Raw genomic sequence first — 17,665 nt, 5'->3', positions numbered from 1 at the left:
AGGGGTCATATTGTGTCTTACGGGTCGCAGGACATAATATGACCCTTAATGACATGATTGGTGTCTTAAGGGGTCCTATGGTGTCGTTATGGGTTCCATATGGTGTCCATAGGGGTCATATGGTGTCGCATGAACCCTTATGACCTCTGAGGACACCATATGACCCCTAATGACACCATATTGGGTTGCTTTGGGTCATATTGTGTCCTAACGGGTTCTATGGTGTCCCAAGACACCATATGACCCCTATGGACACCATATAGCCCCCTAACGTCACCATAAGACCCTTTAAGACACCAAATCATGTCGTTAGGTTCATATTGTGTCTTATGGGATCGTAGGACGCAATATGACCCCTAATGACATGATTTGGTGTCTTAATGGGTCCTATGGTTTCGTTAGGGGTCATATTGTGTCGATAGGGGTCATAGGGTCTCCCATGAACCCTTATGACCTCTTAGGACACAATATGACCCCTAATGACACCATATTGGGCCGCGTTGGGTCATATTGTGTCCTAAGGGGTCATATTGTCTCCTAAGGGGTCTTATTGTGTCCCAAGACATCATGTGACCCCTATGGACACCGTATGACCCCTAACGACACCATAAGACCCTTTAAGACACCAAATCATCTCATTAGGGGTCATATTGTGTCTTACGGGGTCGCAGGACACAATATGACCCCTAACAACATGATTTGATGTCTTAAGGCATCCTATGGTGTCGTTAGGAGTCATAGGGTGTCCATAGGGGTCATATGGTTTCCCATGAACCCTTATGACCTCTTAGGACACCATATGACCCCTAATGACACCATATTGGGTTGCCTTGGGTCATATTGTGTCCTCAGGGGTCCTATGGTGTCCCAAGACACCATATGACCCCTATGGGCACCGCATGACACCTAACAACACCATAAGACCCCTTCAGACACCAAATCATGTCGTTAGGGGTCATATTGTGTCTTACGGGGTCGCAGGACACAATATGACCCCTAACAACATGATTTGGTGTCTTAAGGGGTCCTATGGTATTGTTAGGGGTCATATGGTGCCCATAGGGGTCATCTGGCATCCCATGAAGCCTTATGACCTCTTACGACACCATATGACCCCTAATGACACCTTACTGGGTTGCTTTGGGTCATATTGTGTCCTAAGGGGTCATATTGTGTCCTAAGGGCTCCTATGGTGTCCCAAGACACTGTATGACCCCTATGGACACCGTATGATTCCTACTGACACACCATAAGACCCTTTAAGACACCAAATCATGTCGTTAGGGGTCATATTGTCTCTTATGGGATCGCAGGACACAATATGACCCCTAACGACATGATTTGGTGTCTTAATGGGTCCTATGGTGTCGTTAGGGGTCATATGGTGTCCATAGGGGTCATAGGGTGTCCCATGAACCCTTATGACCTCTTAGGACACCATATGACACCTAATTACACCATATTGGGTTACTTTGGGTCATATTGTGTCCTAAGGGGTCATATTGGGTCCTAAGGGGTCCTATGGTGTCCCAAGACACCATATGACCCCTATGGACACGGTATGACCCTTAACGACACCATAAGAACCCTTAAGACCCAAATCATTTCATTAGGGGTCATATTATGTCTTACGGGGTCACATGACACAATATGACCCCTATGACATGATTTGGTGTCTTAACGGGTCCTATGGTGTCATTAGGGTTCATAGGGTGTCTATAGGGGTCATATGGTGTCTCAAGAACCCTTATGACCTCTTAGGACACCATATGATCCCTAACAACAACATATTGGATCGCTTTGGGTCATACTGTGTCCTAAGGGGTCATATTTTGTCCTAAGGGGTCCTATGGTGTTCCAAGACACCATATAACCCCTATGGATGCCCTATAACTCCTAACCACACTAGAAGACCCACTTAAGACACCAAATCATATTGTTAGGGGTCCTATGGTGTCTTACGGGGTCATAGGAAATAATATGAGCCCTAACGACATTATTTGGTGTCTTAAGGGGTCCTATGGTGTTGTTAGGTGTCATAGGTGTCCATAGGGGTCATATGGTGTCCCATCAACCCTTATGACCTCTTAGGACACCATATGACCGCTAATGACACCATATTGGTTCCTTTGGGTCATATTATATCCTAAGGGGCCATATTGTATCCTAAGGGGTCCTATAGTTTCCCAGACACCATATGACACTTATGGACACCATATGACCTCTAACAAAACCATAAGACCCTTTAAGACACCAAATCATGTCGTTAGGGTAGTATTGTGTCTTACGAGGTTGCAGGACACAATATGACCCCTAACGACATGATTTGGTGTCTTAAGGGGTCCTATGGTGTCGTTCGGGGGTTATATGGTGTCCATAGGGGTTGTATGGTGTCCCAAGAACACTAATGACCTCTTAGGACACCATATGACCCCTAATGACATCATATTGGGTTTCTTTGGGTCATATTTTGTCCTAAGGGGTCCTATGGTATCGCAAGACACCATATGACCCCTATGGACACTGTATTACCCCTAATGATACCATAAGACCCCTTAAGACACCAAATCATGTCGTTAGGGGTCATATTGTGTCTTACGGGGTCACAGGACACAATATGACCCCTAACGACATGATTTGGTGACTCAAGGGGTCTTATGGTGTCGTTAGGAGTTATAGGGTGTCCATAGGTGTTGTATGGTGTCTTGGAACACCATAAGACCCCTTAGGACACAATATGACCCATTAGGACACAATATGACACCGTATGATCCCTAACAACACCATAAGACCCCTTAAGAAACCAAATCATGTCGTTAGAGGTCATATTGTGTCTTATGGGATCGCAAGACATAATATGACCCCTAACGACATGATTTAGTGTCTTAAGGGGTCCAATGGTGTCGTTAGGGGTCATATGGTGTCCATAGGGGTCATAGGGTGTCCCATGAACCCTTATGACCTCTTACAACACCATATGACCCCTAATGACACCATATTGGGTCGCTTTGTGTCATATTGTGCCCTAAGGGGTCCTATGGTGTTCCGAGACACCATATGACCCCTATGGACACCATATAACCCCTAATGACCCCATAAGACCCTTTAAGACACCAAATCATGTCGTTAGGGGTCATATTATGTCTTAGGGGGTCGCAAGACATAATATCACCCCTAACGACATGATTTGGTGTCTTAACGGGTCCTATGGTGTCGTTAGGGGTCATAGGGTGTTTGTAGGGGTCATAGGGTGTCCGTAGGGGTCATATGGTGTCCCATGAACCCTTATGACATCTTAGGACACCATATGACCCCTAATGACAACATATTGGGTTGCTTTGGGTCATATTGTGTCCTAAGGGATCATATTATGTCATAAGGGGTCCTATGGTGTCGTAAGGCACCATATGACCCTTATGGACACTGTATGACCCCTAACGACACCATAAGACCCCTTAAGACACCAAATCATGTCGTTAGGGGTCATATTGTGTCTTACAGGGTTGCAGGAAACAATATGACCCCTAACAACATGATTTGGTGTTTTAAGGGGTACTATGGTGTCCATACGTTTCATATGGTGTCCAATGAAGCCTTATGACCTCTTAGGAAACCATATGACCCCTAATGACACCATATTGGGTTGCTTTGGGTCATATTGTGTCCTAAGGGGTCCTATGGTGTCCCAAGACACCATATGACCCCTATGGACACCATATGACACCTGACAACACCATAAGATCCCTTAAGACACCAAATCATGTCGTTAGGGGTCATATTGTGTCTCACGGGGTTGCAGGACATAATATGACCCCTAACGACATGATTTGGTGTCTTAAGGGGTCCTATGGTGTCATTAGGGGTCATTTGGTGTCGATAGGGGTCATACGGTGTCCCATGAACCCTTATGACTTCTTAGGACACCATATGACCCCTAATGACACCATATTGGGTTGCTTTGGGTCATATTATTTCCTAAGGGGTCCTATGGTGTCGCAAGACACCATATGACCCCTATGGACACCATATGACGCCTAACGACACCATAAGACCCCTTAAGACACCAAATCATGTCGTTAGGGGTCATATTGTGTCTTATAGGGTTGAAGGACACAATATGACCCCTAACGGCATGATTTGGTGTCTTAAGGAGTCCTACGGTGTCGTTAGGGGTCATATGGTGTCCATAGGGGTCATATGGTGTCCCATGAACCCTTATGACCTCTTAGGACACCATATGACCCCTAATGACACCATATTGGGTTGCTTTAGGTCATATTGTGTCCTAAGGGGTCATATTGTGTCCTAAGGGGTCCTATGGTGTCCCAAGACATCATATGAGCCCTATGGACACCGTATGACCCCTAACAACACCATAAGACCCCTTAAGACACCAAATCATGTCGTTAGGTGTCATATTGTGTCTTATGGGGTTGCAGGACACAATATGACCCCTAATGACATGATTTGGTGTCTTAAGGGGTCCTATGGTGTCGTTAGGGGTCATACGGTGTCCATAGGGGTCATATGGTGTCCCATGAAACCTTGGGACCTCTTAGGACACCATATGACCCCTAATGAAACCATATTGGGTTGCTTTAGGTCATGTTGTGTCCTAAGGGGTCATATTGTGTCCTAAGGGGTCCTATGGTGTCTTAAGAAACCATATGACCCCTATGGACACCGTATGACCCCTAATGACACCATAAGACCCCTTAAGACACCAAATCATGTTGTTAGGGGTCATATTGTGTCTTACGGGGTCGCAGGACATAATATGACCCCTAACGACATGATTTGGTGTCTTAAGGTGTCCTATGGTGTTGTTAGGGGTCATATGGTGTCCCATGAACCCTTATGACCTCTTAGGACACCATATGACCCCTAATGACACCATATTGGATTGCTTTAGGTCATATTGTGTCCTAACGGGTCATATTGTTTCCTAAGGGGTCCTATGGTGTCCCAAGACACCATATGACCCCTATGGACACCGTATGATCCCTAACGACACCATAAGACCCCTTAAGACACCAAATCATGTTGTTAGGGGTCATATTGTGTCTTACGGGATTGCAGGACACAATATGACCCCTAACGACATGATTTAGTGTCTTAAGGGGTCCTATGGTGTCGTTAAGGGTCATATGGTGTCCATAGGGGTCATATGGTGTCCCATGAACCCTTATGACACCATCTGACCCCTAATGACACCATATTGGGTTGCTTAAGGGTCATATGGTGTCCATAGGGGTCATATGGTGTCCATAGGGGTCATATTGTGTCCTCATGGCTCCTATGGTGTGCCAAGACACCATATGACCCCTATGAACACTGTATGACTCCTAACAACACCATAAGACCCCTTAAAACACCAAATCATGTTGTTAGGGGTCATATTCTATCTTAGGGGTCGCAGGACACAATATGACCCCTAACGACATGATTTGTTGTCTTAGCGGGTCCTATGGTGTCGTTAGGGGTCATAGGGTGTCCCATGAACCCTTATGACCTCTTAGTACACCATATGACCCCTAATTAAACCATATTGGGTCGTTTTGGGTCATATTGTGTCCTAAGGGGTCATATTGTATCCTAAGGGGTCCTATGGTGTACCAAGACACCATACGACCCCTATGGACACCGTATGACCCCTAACGACACCTTAAGACTAGTTAAGACACCTAATCATGTCGTTAGGGGTCATATTGTGTCGTACGGGGTCACAGGACACAATATGACCCCTAACAACATGATTTGGTGTCTTAAAGGGTCTTATGGTGTCGTTAGGGGTTATAGGGTGTCCATAGGGGTCATATGGTGTCCCATGAACCCTTAAGACCTCTTAGGACACCATATGACCCTTAATGATAACATATTGGGTCGCTTTGGGTCATATTGTGTGCTAAGGGGTCATATTGTGTCTTAAAGGGTCCTATGGTGTTCCATGACACCATATAACCCCTATGGACACCCTATGACCCCTAACGACACCATAAGACCCCTTAAGACACTAAATCATATCGTTAGGGGTCATAGGGTGTCTGCGATATCATTGTAGTTCATTTCTTCTGGATTGTAGTCCAATTCATTATGTAGGTCAGTGTGACTTCCCTAAGGATTGTAGCCTTTTGGGCCTATATCTTTTGAGAGGTGAGCTCTAGGCAGTGTGCCTGAATGCATTTGCATTCCCCATTGTAATATTTTCACATACTACTACAAAGTATCATCTTATTGTGGGTAGGTTCCCACCGTGGTTTTCCCCTTGATCAGGGTTTTCCACATCAAAATCTTAGTGTTGTGTGTTGTGCTATTAATTTTCTGATCTATCTATTGTTGTAGTTTATCTATTTATGTTTTGGAATTTGATTATCTGATTTCTAGTGAAGATTGATTCACCCCCCTCTCAATCTTACTTCTTGATTGCTGCTAACAATTTGTGTTAGTGCTAGATCCTCTAGTAGAAGCTTAATCGCTTGAGGGAGATCCAGGATGGAAGATCAAGGTATTCTTTTCAATAAGGATAGTCTGAGGTCTGATGGAAGCAACTATACTGTGTGGAAGGACCAAATCGAGGTGCACTTTAAATGTCTTGGAGAAGATTACTGAAAGATTACGAAGAATGCCTATGTTGTTCCTCAGAATGGACCATCCACTCCTAATGAAGTTAAGGAAGTTGAATATAATATCAGAGCAAAGGAATAATTGCTCAGTACCTTGACTGATTTTGAAATGACAAATGTAATGGAACTTCAGACTTCACATGAGATCTGGGTGAAGCTTGAGATCTTGTATAAGGATGATAGTCAAGTGAAAGTGGCTAAATTGCAAAGCTTGAAAGGAAAGTATGAGACATTGAAGATGGGATATAATGAGAACATACATTCATACATGGCTAAGGTGAATGAGCTTGTCCTTGGTATCATATGTGTCGGTGGAAATATTGAGGAAGATGAGATTGTTGCTAAGGTATTGAGATCCTTGCCTCCTCCTTATAGACATAAGGTTGCTTCTATTGATGAGATCTAGAGTAACAAGAGATATGTTGGTTGGAAAACTTGTTGGTTGTTAAATTTGAAAGATCTAGAGTAACAAGAGATCTTCTTTCATTTGAGCTAAGTGAATTTTGAGAATCACATGGAAAATCTGAGACAACATTTAAAGCATCAACATCTGTTTTTAGTAAGAAAAAGTATGATCCTGATGAGTGCAGCATATCCAGGCATGAAAGAGAAAGAAGAGAGATTGCAAAATATGAAAGAGAAATTAATGAGCTTGAAGTATTGATTTCCTAGAGATTGCCTAAAGGTGTCGGTAATTATGATGGAAAGTTTCCTTTGAAATGTTTTACTTGCAATAAGATAGAACATTTACCTCTAGATGTCCAAAGAGAATGGCTAAATATGACATACATGATAAGTTTGATAAGTATGATAGGAATGATAGATATGAGAAGGATGAGATCAAGTATGATAAGCCTTATAAGTCTAACCAGAAGTTTAGGAATTAGAAGAACTATTATTATGTTTCAGATGAAGGTGTTACAGATGATGAATCAAAAGGAGATGAAGTTGTGTTTATTGCCATCAAGGAAGATGGACCTATGCCTATTGATTCCACTAGTTGTTTTGTTGAAGAAAAATATTTGGCTGCTAAGGTTGAAGAAAAGGGTGTATGGGTGATTGACAGGGGTTGTTCACATCGTATGATCAGTGATAAAAGAAAATTTTTAAGTATGGAAAAGTATGATATTAGAATAGTCAAATTTGGAGATGACAAAGCCTATGTAATCCATGGGAGAGGTTCTCTTTCTTTTGATGGTAAGCATAACACTAATGATGTCTTGTATGTTGAAGGTTTGAAATATAATCTTTTGAGTGTTGGACAGATGGTTAACAAGGGTTGTGATCTACAATTCAAGGATGATAAATGCAAGATCTTGAATGCTAGTGAGAAAAGTTGTTTGATTGCTAATATAGATGAGATTTGGTTATGGCATAGAAGAACATGTCATGAAAACTTTGATTCTCTAATCAAGATTAGTTCTACATGAGCTGTTAGAGATATGCCTAAGATTGTTAAACCTGTTAATCCATTATGTAAGGAATGCTAGTTGTGTAAGAAAACAAAAATTTCTTTCAAGAATAAATGGTATACATCTTATGGATTGCTGGATCTTGTGCATACTAACCTATGTGGAGCTACAAATATTAGAAGTGTGCAAGGAGATAGATACTTTATGCTGCTAATTGATGATTATTTTAAGATGATGTGGCTTATCTTTTTGAAGGAGAAATTAGAAGCATTTGAGAAATTCAAGATATTCAAAGCTAAAGTTGAAGCTGATTCTGGATTGAAGCTAGTGTGTCTAAGATCTCATAGAAAAGAATTATGTTTCGATGAGTTCAATTCTTTCTATTAGATGCATGGGATCAAAAGACAACTTTCTGCTCCTAAAACCCCACAGCAAAATGGAGTTGTTGAAAGGAAGAACCGTACTGTTTTGAATGTTGCAAGGAGTATGTTGATTCAAGGAAATGTTCTGAAGACCTACTGGAGAGAAGTCGTTAGCATTGTAGTCTACACATTTAATAGAGTTCATATCAAATTTGATACTGATAAGACCCCTTATGAGATTTTGTTTGGTCATGTTCCTACTCTGAAATATTTCAAAGTTTTTGGTAGCAAATGTTGTATCAAGAGAGATGTGGATATTGGAAAGTTTGATGCTAGAAGTGATGAAGGTATCTTTTTGGGATATTCCACAAAGAGTAAAGCCTATCGGTGCTATAACAAGAGACTAAGAAAGATAGTTGAAAGTGCAATTGTGAAGGTGGATGAGAATCTTGGGAAGGATATCAGAGCTTATGATGAAGGTCAACATGTTTTTTTAGCTCCTATTCAGCCTGAAGGGCCTAACCAGAATGATCTAGTAGAGACAGAGACCATTAACCTGGATGTTGTTGCTTCTGGTAAAGATCTTCAGGATCTTGAGACTAAGAATCTAAATAATCAGAAGACTCTGAGGTATGTTAGATTCAATCTTTTTGAGAATCATATTATTGGTGACAAGAATAAAGGTGTGATGACTAGAAGAAGGTTAGTTGCAGAAGAAGTATGTTTAATTTCCAACATAGAATGTAAAGATGTTGTTGAAGCCTATAAAGATAAAACTAGATAAGAGTCATGGAAGAAGAGTTAGATCAGATTGAGGAGAATAACACTTGGGAACTTATACCTAGACATAAGGATAAAAATGTTATTGGTACTAAATAGGTTTTTAGGAACAAATTGAATCAAGCTGGTGAAGTAGTTAGAAATAAAGCTAGACTGGTCTGTAAAGGGTATTCATAGCAAGAAGGAATGGATTATGAAAAAACTTTTTCCCAGGTTTTTAGATATCAAGTTGATCTGAAGGAAAGTCATGTTACTATTGTTAAAAGAATATTTAGATATCTAAATGGAACTGTGGATTATGGTTTATGGTATCAAAAGAAAGATGATTTCATGTTGTGTGCCTACACTGATGCAGATTGGGTAGGTGATATAGATGATCAGAAGAGTACTATTAGTGGAGCATTATTTTTAGGTAAGAATTTGGTTTCATGGGCTAGCAATAAACAAGACTCGGTATCTCTATCTACTGCTAAAGCCGAGTACATTGCTGCTGCTAGTAATTACACTCAAATAATTTGGATGAAGCAAATGTTAAAAGATATCATAATTATTTATGATGAGCCTACTATTATATACTGTGATAATTCCAGTGCTATAAACATGTCAAAGAATCTGGTACAACATTCAAAGACTAAGCATATATCAATCAAATAATATTACTTGAAAGAGCAAGTTAGTGAAGAGAAGGTGAAGCTGGGATATGTATCTACAAAGGAACACATTGTTGATATTTTCACTAAGCCTTTGCCTGTAGATACATTTGTCTATTTGAGAGATAAGATAGGGGTATCCACCCCTCCTTATAAGAACTATATGCATTGAGTTGCATTGATCCGATAGATTTTAGAGCCTTATTCTTTTATCTGGATTGATGTGTTGTTGTTGCTCCTCTGCTGGAGTAGTCTATTGGTTTGGTTTTGTATCCCCGGGTGAAAAGAGATATGTATTTCATATTTGGGGAGAATGAGTTTGGTTTTCTATTTTTGATAGCTTTGGCATTTTTGTCAAAGGGGGAGAGAGATCATGTGAAAAACTGCATTATCTATCTTGATCTTAGGGGGAATTTGCTGGTGATATCTTCTTTCTTTGCATTGATTGTTTTTCACATTCATATGTTGCCATCAATGCCAAAGGAGGAGATTGTTGTAATCTGTTGGATTTGGTTGTTTGATTTGGATATGTTGTTTTCATTAATATCAACATATTCTTGTGGGTTATTCCAATGAGCTTGGAAAGATTTTTTGATTCGGTTTGTAGTTCTTTGTTTACCAGTTTCTACTAGTGTTCCTATTGGTACCTGTCGGTATTCCCTTCGATATATTCTGGTATGATCAAATCTTGTGCTAAGACTTTAGGATGTTGTTTGTGATGATCTTGTCTATTTTAATTTTAGATGGTTCATGATTTGGTGACCCGCAAGTTATCTTGAGCCTTCAGACATTGACCGATGAAGATTTGAAAAGTGGTGTTAGTGCAATTGTTCCGAATGATTCTAATGTGCTTGATGGTTTTTCCTAATTGTGTCTGATTTGTTATGGTGATTCGCATCAATCATTGTGTGAGTTTTGGTGATTTCTATGAATCGGTGTTAATTTGTGTTATGTAGTATTCTGGTTGTAGCATGTTGTGGTTGATCTTGCCGAGATTTCTAGTGGTGTTGCATGTTTGAGAATTTGAACTAGGTCCATTCTATGTAATGTAAATCGTAATATTGGTCCGATGGTCGATCATTGTATCATGTGATGTATTTTTTGTATTTATGAGTTGAGGTTTGAGGGTTTAGCCGATCTTAATATCAAAGTTGATGATTTGTATATATAGGTGATATACTTATGCAATTTAGGTGTCGATATTATGTCTGCGTTATCAAAGAGAGTTGTATGTGCGAAAAAGAGATCTATCATTTGGTGAAGTGTTGTCATGAGATTGGTGTTATAGAGCACACAATTGTGCTTAAATGGAACTGTCATCAGGCATTTGTAGATGCTATTATTGCAATTCATTTCTTTCAGATTGTAGTCTAATTCATTTTGTAAGTCAGTGAGACTTTCCTGAGGGTTGTAGCCTTCCCGACATATATCTTTTGAGCAGTGATCTCTAGGCAATGTGCCTAAATGCATGTGTGTTCCCCATTGTAATATTTTCACATCTACTACAGATGTGGGTAGGTTCCCACTATGGTTTTTCTTTTGACTGGGTTTTCCATATTAAAATCTTGGTGCTATGTGTTGTGTTGTTAATTTGTTGAGCTATTTGTTGCTACAATTTATCTGTTTATGTTTTGGAGTTTGATTATCTGATTTCCATTGAAAACTAATTCGCCCCCCCTCCCCTCTCAATCTTCCTTCTTGATTACTGCTAATAAGGGCTAAGTGGTAGAGTCAACTTGATTGAGGAGGGAATGTGTTGCATTACTTTGATAGCATGTTGGAAAAATGAAGATCTAAAAGCAACATCAAGTTATTCTTCCACAAGTAAAAAATAAGCTAAAAAAATGTATGTCAATAATATGAAAAGTGTAAATATACATTGAGAGCCTTGCATATATAGAAAAGATACCGGAGGCAAGAAGGTAGTATTGAACAATCGACTAACCCTTCAATGGTGCAAGAATTGTTTTCTCGTGTAACAAGTATGTGAGCATGTATAAAGTGTCCATGTGATAGGTATTTTAAAAGGTAAGTACATGTGTCTCAACCACATGAAGTCAGACAAAAAGATAAAAAGGCACTAAGATGAGACTTAACTAATGTGAACACATCAACCTAGAAAGGTGATTAGCTAACTAAATATGAAATAATCTTATTTAAATATAAAACATATTTTCCTCAAAAGAGGAAATCTGAATGATTATGAATTGAAGTAGAAGAATTTATATTTATTGCGTATGGAAGGAGGACAAAGATATGAGAATTTTTGGTTCCCTTGATTTATATTTTTAATAATTTATATGCTAGTACAAAGGAAGATATTAGAGTATGACCACAAGAAGTGGGTCTAAGCTTGCAAGAAGCTAAGAAAAATTAAAGAAAATATATTGGCAAAGGAGGATGATTTTTTTTGTCAAAGTTCTTCGAAAGAGAGGAGGAAATGTGAAAATATGTATAGGTATTTAACCTTATGTAAGGGCAGGTTGAGGCTAATTATTCTACATGAAAATATTGGTTTTTCCATGTAGCTTAAACCCTCACCTAGACATTCAGTGTATTATTATCATAGGCTACAAAGCTAGTTTTACATCGAATTAGGAGCTACCAAAATGTTCATTCTTATATTATCAAGTGTGTTGTGGATTTGCATGAACTTTGTTCTATTGACTTTTATTGGTGCTTCTAAATGCTACTCTTTGTGTAACTAGAAAAATAATTGTTAATAATATACTATTTTTTATGTTTAGAGTCAAACTAGCAATTTTTCCATAAGAGGCTTTTGAGGCTAGAGAAAAGGCAAACATGATTGTAAAAAGGGGGAACAAGGGGAACTTTAGAGGATTCCTTCTTCCCATATGAAAAAAATGGTATTAGATGTTTCAATGGATATTGTTTTCCTAATAAAGATTTTATTCATTCAGTTTTGATCATTCCAACCTATGTTTATAAGAAATGACGATATTGTTGTGAATAATAGAGGTCATATTATATGATATAATCTATACACAAAGCTAAGTAATGTGGTGTAGTTGAAGTTGGCAAGGGACCTGGTAGAGTGGTGTATTCCTGACTAATATAGAGTGTTCTATTAAAAAATTATAGACTTTAATACTCAAATAATTGAAAGAAATTTCTCACATCATCCATACTAAAAAATTATAAATAGTTATCCTATTTTATTGAATAATATTAATCTTTTACTATTGTAGTAAGTAAAACAAGCTGGTTTTTTCTAGTATTTTCTGGGTGCATAATATTTGAAATGTTCTTCCTTTCTGGTCTTTTGTTATGCAGTATTCCCTCCATACGATTAGAGGTGGTGTTTTGTTCTCCACCATGGTCTAGTTTTTTATGTATTCTCAGTATTATACTAGATAGTGTTCATAGATTGAGCTCGACTCTTTGTTATCCTCAATTTTGTGGTGTCATAGTAAGATACAATCTTGGTCGACAGATTGAGAAATGTTCTTTGTCCTTGGACTTTGAAAGCCATTTTTGTATGGTATGGGTACAAATTGAGTCATGCTCTCTATTTCCCCCATTTTGTTGGTTTCAAATTTAGGTCTATAGTTTTCAAATTAGGGCTCATAGATGGAGCTAGGCTCCCTATGTTCTATTCAGTTAGGTTAATCTATTTTATTATGAACTTTCCTAATGTACTATATATATTATCATTATTGATAAAAATAGTATTCACTCACAATTTACCCATTAAAAAAAAATGTAAAATATAAATAATCAATATCATGTTTAAATAGCTTTACTAATAAATTTTAAAATAATAATTATTTTAAGTACCAATCAAGTAAAAATAAAAAAATACAATTTGGTATATACATGAATCAAACTTGTATCCCATATAATTAAATATATTATTCTCAAATAAGATACAACTCATACAAATAGAAATGCTATTTTTAAGTAATATACAACTCATTGAGCATAATATCAAAAACTTTATTGTCAAATAGTTCTTTCTCGATAATAAAAAAGCTGTTATGGGGCAGCACCCAACACAGTAAAAGTAGAGTTTAGAAACAACAGAACACAAATGTAGGGAAGAAAGAAGAAATAATTATCCAAACCCCAATGACTACCATCTAGTACAAAAAACCAACCCCACCAAAACCAAAGTCCGGTAACCAACCAACTATACAGGCACCCAACCTAGAATTACAGTTACAACATAGTATATAACTTTGTTGTCATATATATATGATACAACTCAAAACAAATAAAATCCATTAACGTCATCCAAAAACTGAAACATTTCATTATGCCAAAATTCTCCATAAGGAAAATAAATACCCCCACAAACCAGATTAAAAAAGCGCTCCTCTAATACTTGTGTTTCTATGATAGACAATGTTATTGTTTGCACCTTGATCTTTGTCTTGATAATTTTTTCCTCCTCTGCCATGACAAATAGAACCTTTGAGCAACCATACACTCTTATCTTCTCTATACTCTTCAAATTCCAATAACATTGTGGTAACCTTTGCAATGCCTCACACTTCATTATTGTCAATACTTTGAGTGCAGGCAGTGCTCCTTCTTCCGCTATTGGCAGCTGCTCTATCTTCCCTACTTCTAATAATGAAAATATCTCAAGCTTAGGAAATCCTTCCACCCTGCCAAATTCCTCTGGGAACTTCTCTATGTTGGGGCACTTAACTATGTTTAGGTGCTTTAAACTGGGAAGTCTGTGCAAAGAAGGTAGTTGTTTCAGCATGTGGCAATTATAAATGCTAATGGAGCCCAGATGTTGAAATACACAAAATGAGTTTTCTAGCTGGAGCAACTGAGGACACACTAACCAGATTTTTTTCAATTTTGACATGGAAGTTATGTCTTGCGGTAGCCTTTCCATATCTGTTAGAAGCAAATATAGAGACTCCATCTGCTTCATGCTTCCCAGCATTCCTTCTTGAATTATTTCACCGTTATTTTCAAGCCCCAACCTTTTGAGTCTGTGTAATGTGCCCAAATCAGCAATTGAAAGCCAATTTTCTCCACACTTCTTCCACCCTATATTTGAGGAACCGTGTGCAGCCAGGTACTCCAGGGACGTAAGGTGTGAGACCCCAAAAGGCATGTAGTGCAGATGTTTACATAAACCAATGTCCAAAAGTTTTAGGGAAGTCAACATAGAAATGCCATCCGGGAGTTCTGTAATATCAGATCGAAAAAGATCTAATACTTCAAGGTTTTTGAGAGCACCAACGGAGTTGGGCAGTCTCTTGATTGGCACAGAATGTAACCGCAGGCAAACTAAATACTTTAAACAATCCATGTTTTCTGGCAACGACTGCACGCCAGTCCGTGACAAATCGAGGACCCTGAGAACGGTCATACTCCCGATCACCCCTTTTGGAATTTCTGTCAAAGAATGATTCCAAGCAAGTAGAAAGGAGCGGATATTGGGAGCTCTGAATGCCGTTCCAACGCTAGTCAAACTGTTATGCATCAACGAAATTCTAATGTGTCCTGAATAATCATCAGCTGGAATCTCAGATAAACCTCTGCCTGCCTGAAAGAAGCAATTTCCTTCCTTTTCAGCAATTTGATGTGCTAAATCATACAAAACATCATGCACCCTGAAAAATATTACCCTTCCATCGTAATCCTTCTGGAGTGGTTCAATAAGGCATCGGTCTGCTAACCAATTGACGTATATCTCTCCAATTTGAAGAGGATTCGTCCCCACCACCAACCCTTCTCCAATCCAGTACAATGTTGTAACTGCAGTACTAATTACTTCATCTTCTGAGAAAGCAGCAAGGGAGAGGAAGCACAACTGCAAGGAAATGCCACAGTCGGCCACATCCGCCAAAGCATCGTAGCTTATTCTCAACCTGTTCGAAAGCGTGCTTGAAAGCGATTGTGTAACATCGTTCTGCAACCTATGGAGTGCGAATTCCCATTCATTTGAATGAATGGTGCCTGCCATTGCATTCCCGATTACTTTGAGGGCTAACGGAAGCCCCCCACACTCCTTGCAGACACCCCTCGCTGTTTCTTCGTTAATGCTCCTGGGCAAGATTCCTTCGTTGTGTGGAAAAGCATGGAAAGAAAACAAACTCCAACTGTCGTCTTCTGTCAAATCTTGCATTTGGATGAGTGATGAATTCGGAACACCCAGCCGTGAGAGCATACTAGTAGCTCTCGAAGTGGCAATGATGATGTTGGACTTGTGGAGTGGAAACAGAGGCACACACAGCTCCTCTAACAAGATTGTGCTTGTTTCCCAAACATCGTCTAAAAACAGAGCAAATTTGTGTTTTCTCATGCATTCATTCAACCAAGTTTTCACGTGGTCTTCCTCTGTACTGCCCAATTTTTCATTTATTTGAAGAACTATTTGTTTGACAAGTTCGTTTCTGAGAGCACTGAAAGATGGATTTTGTGAAACAGTAAGCCAAAGCATCAAGTCATTGCAAAAGAGACTCTGTATGTGTTCGCTGTTGAAGACTCTTTTGAGCAGTAGAGTCTTACCGACTCCACCCTTCCCAACTAGGCCAAAACGAGACAATTTTTTGTTCTGCTGTGAATCGATCAGCTCCACAAGTCTGTATGATGCAGAATCCTGTCCGACAATGAGTGCCTCCTCAATATACTTCTTGGTAGAAATGAGTAATGGCGATGGTACTATTTTCATTACTTCCAGTGCACGACTCACAATACCCTCCAACATCGTCTGTTCCTCACTGGTCATATTAAAAACATGATTTTTAGAACATAGAAGAAGCCTTCCAAAACAGTGATGACTATTTTACTTTAATTGGAAAATAGAAATATTGTATGAAAGGGAAGGTATGATGAAAGCTATACAGAAGAATGGTTATAATTTGCTTACTCTTTATTATTGATGATTGCGCCCTTGTAAAATGAGACCTTGTGGAGAGCCGTCTTCCACTCCTGGAGCTTTTCTGAGCTGTATCTATGATTTTGTTCATACTCGGAGAAAGCATTCACATACATTCCTTTTCCTTGAGCTACCCATCGCAGATCGGTAGGTCGAACACAGTAGAAGACAGGAATGATAGGTTTGCCTGATTTGAGCATAAAGGATAGCTCGGCAAGACACCATGGCGATTGTGCATATGTGGGAGATAAAATTGCTAGATGAAGGGAAGCACTACGCATTGCTTCTTCCACTGCTGCAGGAAAGAAGTCTCCCAACTGAAGCCCCTCGGAATCAAGAAAAACCCTAAAACCCCTGGCGTGGAGAGCAGAGTATATAGCTCTGGCCAGCGTGTCTTTGACATCTGGCCCACGATGATTAATAAATATACCCCAGGGCTCCTTTTGTAATGGTGCTGAGAATGCAGAAAAAGTAGATGCAGATGGAGGCGCAATTTCTTCAAAAGCATTTGAATCTTCAATCTGTAATTGACTATCATTTGTAGATACAGACGAAAGTGCCATGGAATACACTTGAACTGAACACAGGAAAAAGCAGAAAGCAGGCTCGGCGGTGGGGATATGTAACGAGGGGGATTACTCTACAGATAAGTGACCCACTTTGTGAGGAAAACGCGTGATGTGGATTGTGCAGAAAAGGCAGAATAATGTGAGTTGAAATGGTCTGTGCGTTCTATGCTCTGTCCACCTGATGCTTTGAAAAGAGCGGTTGATCGCTTGAACGTGGTGGACAATATTGTAAAAGTTGTACTCACCCATGATCCCTGGATCTTGTCGGACTTTTGCATTCTCTCCGGTGGCACATTAAAAAATATGCCTAAGAATATTCATTTTCCTTGACCCACCCATGATATCTTGAACGTGATAGAGAGAACATTTTCCTTGACCCACCCATGATATCTTGAACGTGATAG

The 17,665-nt window shown here is 39.4% G+C and overlaps 2 protein-coding genes across 2 annotated transcripts; both read right to left on the bottom strand.

Moving 5' to 3' along the window:
• Positions 1–14,052: 14,052 nt before the first annotated feature.
• Positions 14,053–16,542, bottom strand: LOC131036376 (probable disease resistance protein At4g27220). Its single transcript, XM_057968245.2, has one exon. It carries the CDS (start codon positions 16,540–16,542, stop codon positions 14,053–14,055), a length of 2,490 nt encoding a protein of 829 aa, XP_057824228.2.
• A 137-nt stretch (positions 16,543–16,679) lies between these two features.
• On the bottom strand, positions 16,680–17,255 carry LOC131876262 (probable 2' cyclic ADP-D-ribose synthase BdTIR). The gene has a single exon (XM_059221165.1). The coding sequence runs from the start codon at positions 17,253–17,255 to the stop codon at positions 16,680–16,682; it is 576 nt and encodes a 191-aa protein (XP_059077148.1).
• Positions 17,256–17,665: the final 410 nt, after the last annotated feature.

The sequence above is a fragment of the Cryptomeria japonica genome, chromosome 5, assembly GCF_030272615.1.
Source record: "Cryptomeria japonica chromosome 5, Sugi_1.0, whole genome shotgun sequence".
Taxonomy (NCBI): Eukaryota; Viridiplantae; Streptophyta; class Pinopsida; order Cupressales; family Cupressaceae; genus Cryptomeria; species Cryptomeria japonica.
Note: the sequence above shows the minus strand (reverse complement) of the source record. Positions and strands in the feature narration are given on the sequence as shown.

Bases quoted from the DNA above. Each gene is read 5' to 3' on its own strand.
- LOC131036376 (XM_057968245.2), bottom strand. From the start codon at position 16,542: ATGACCAGTGAGGAACAGACGATGTTGGAGGGTATTGTGAGTCGTGCA.
- LOC131876262 (XM_059221165.1), bottom strand. From the start codon at position 17,255: ATGGCACTTTCGTCTGTATCTACAAATGATAGTCAATTACAGATTGAA.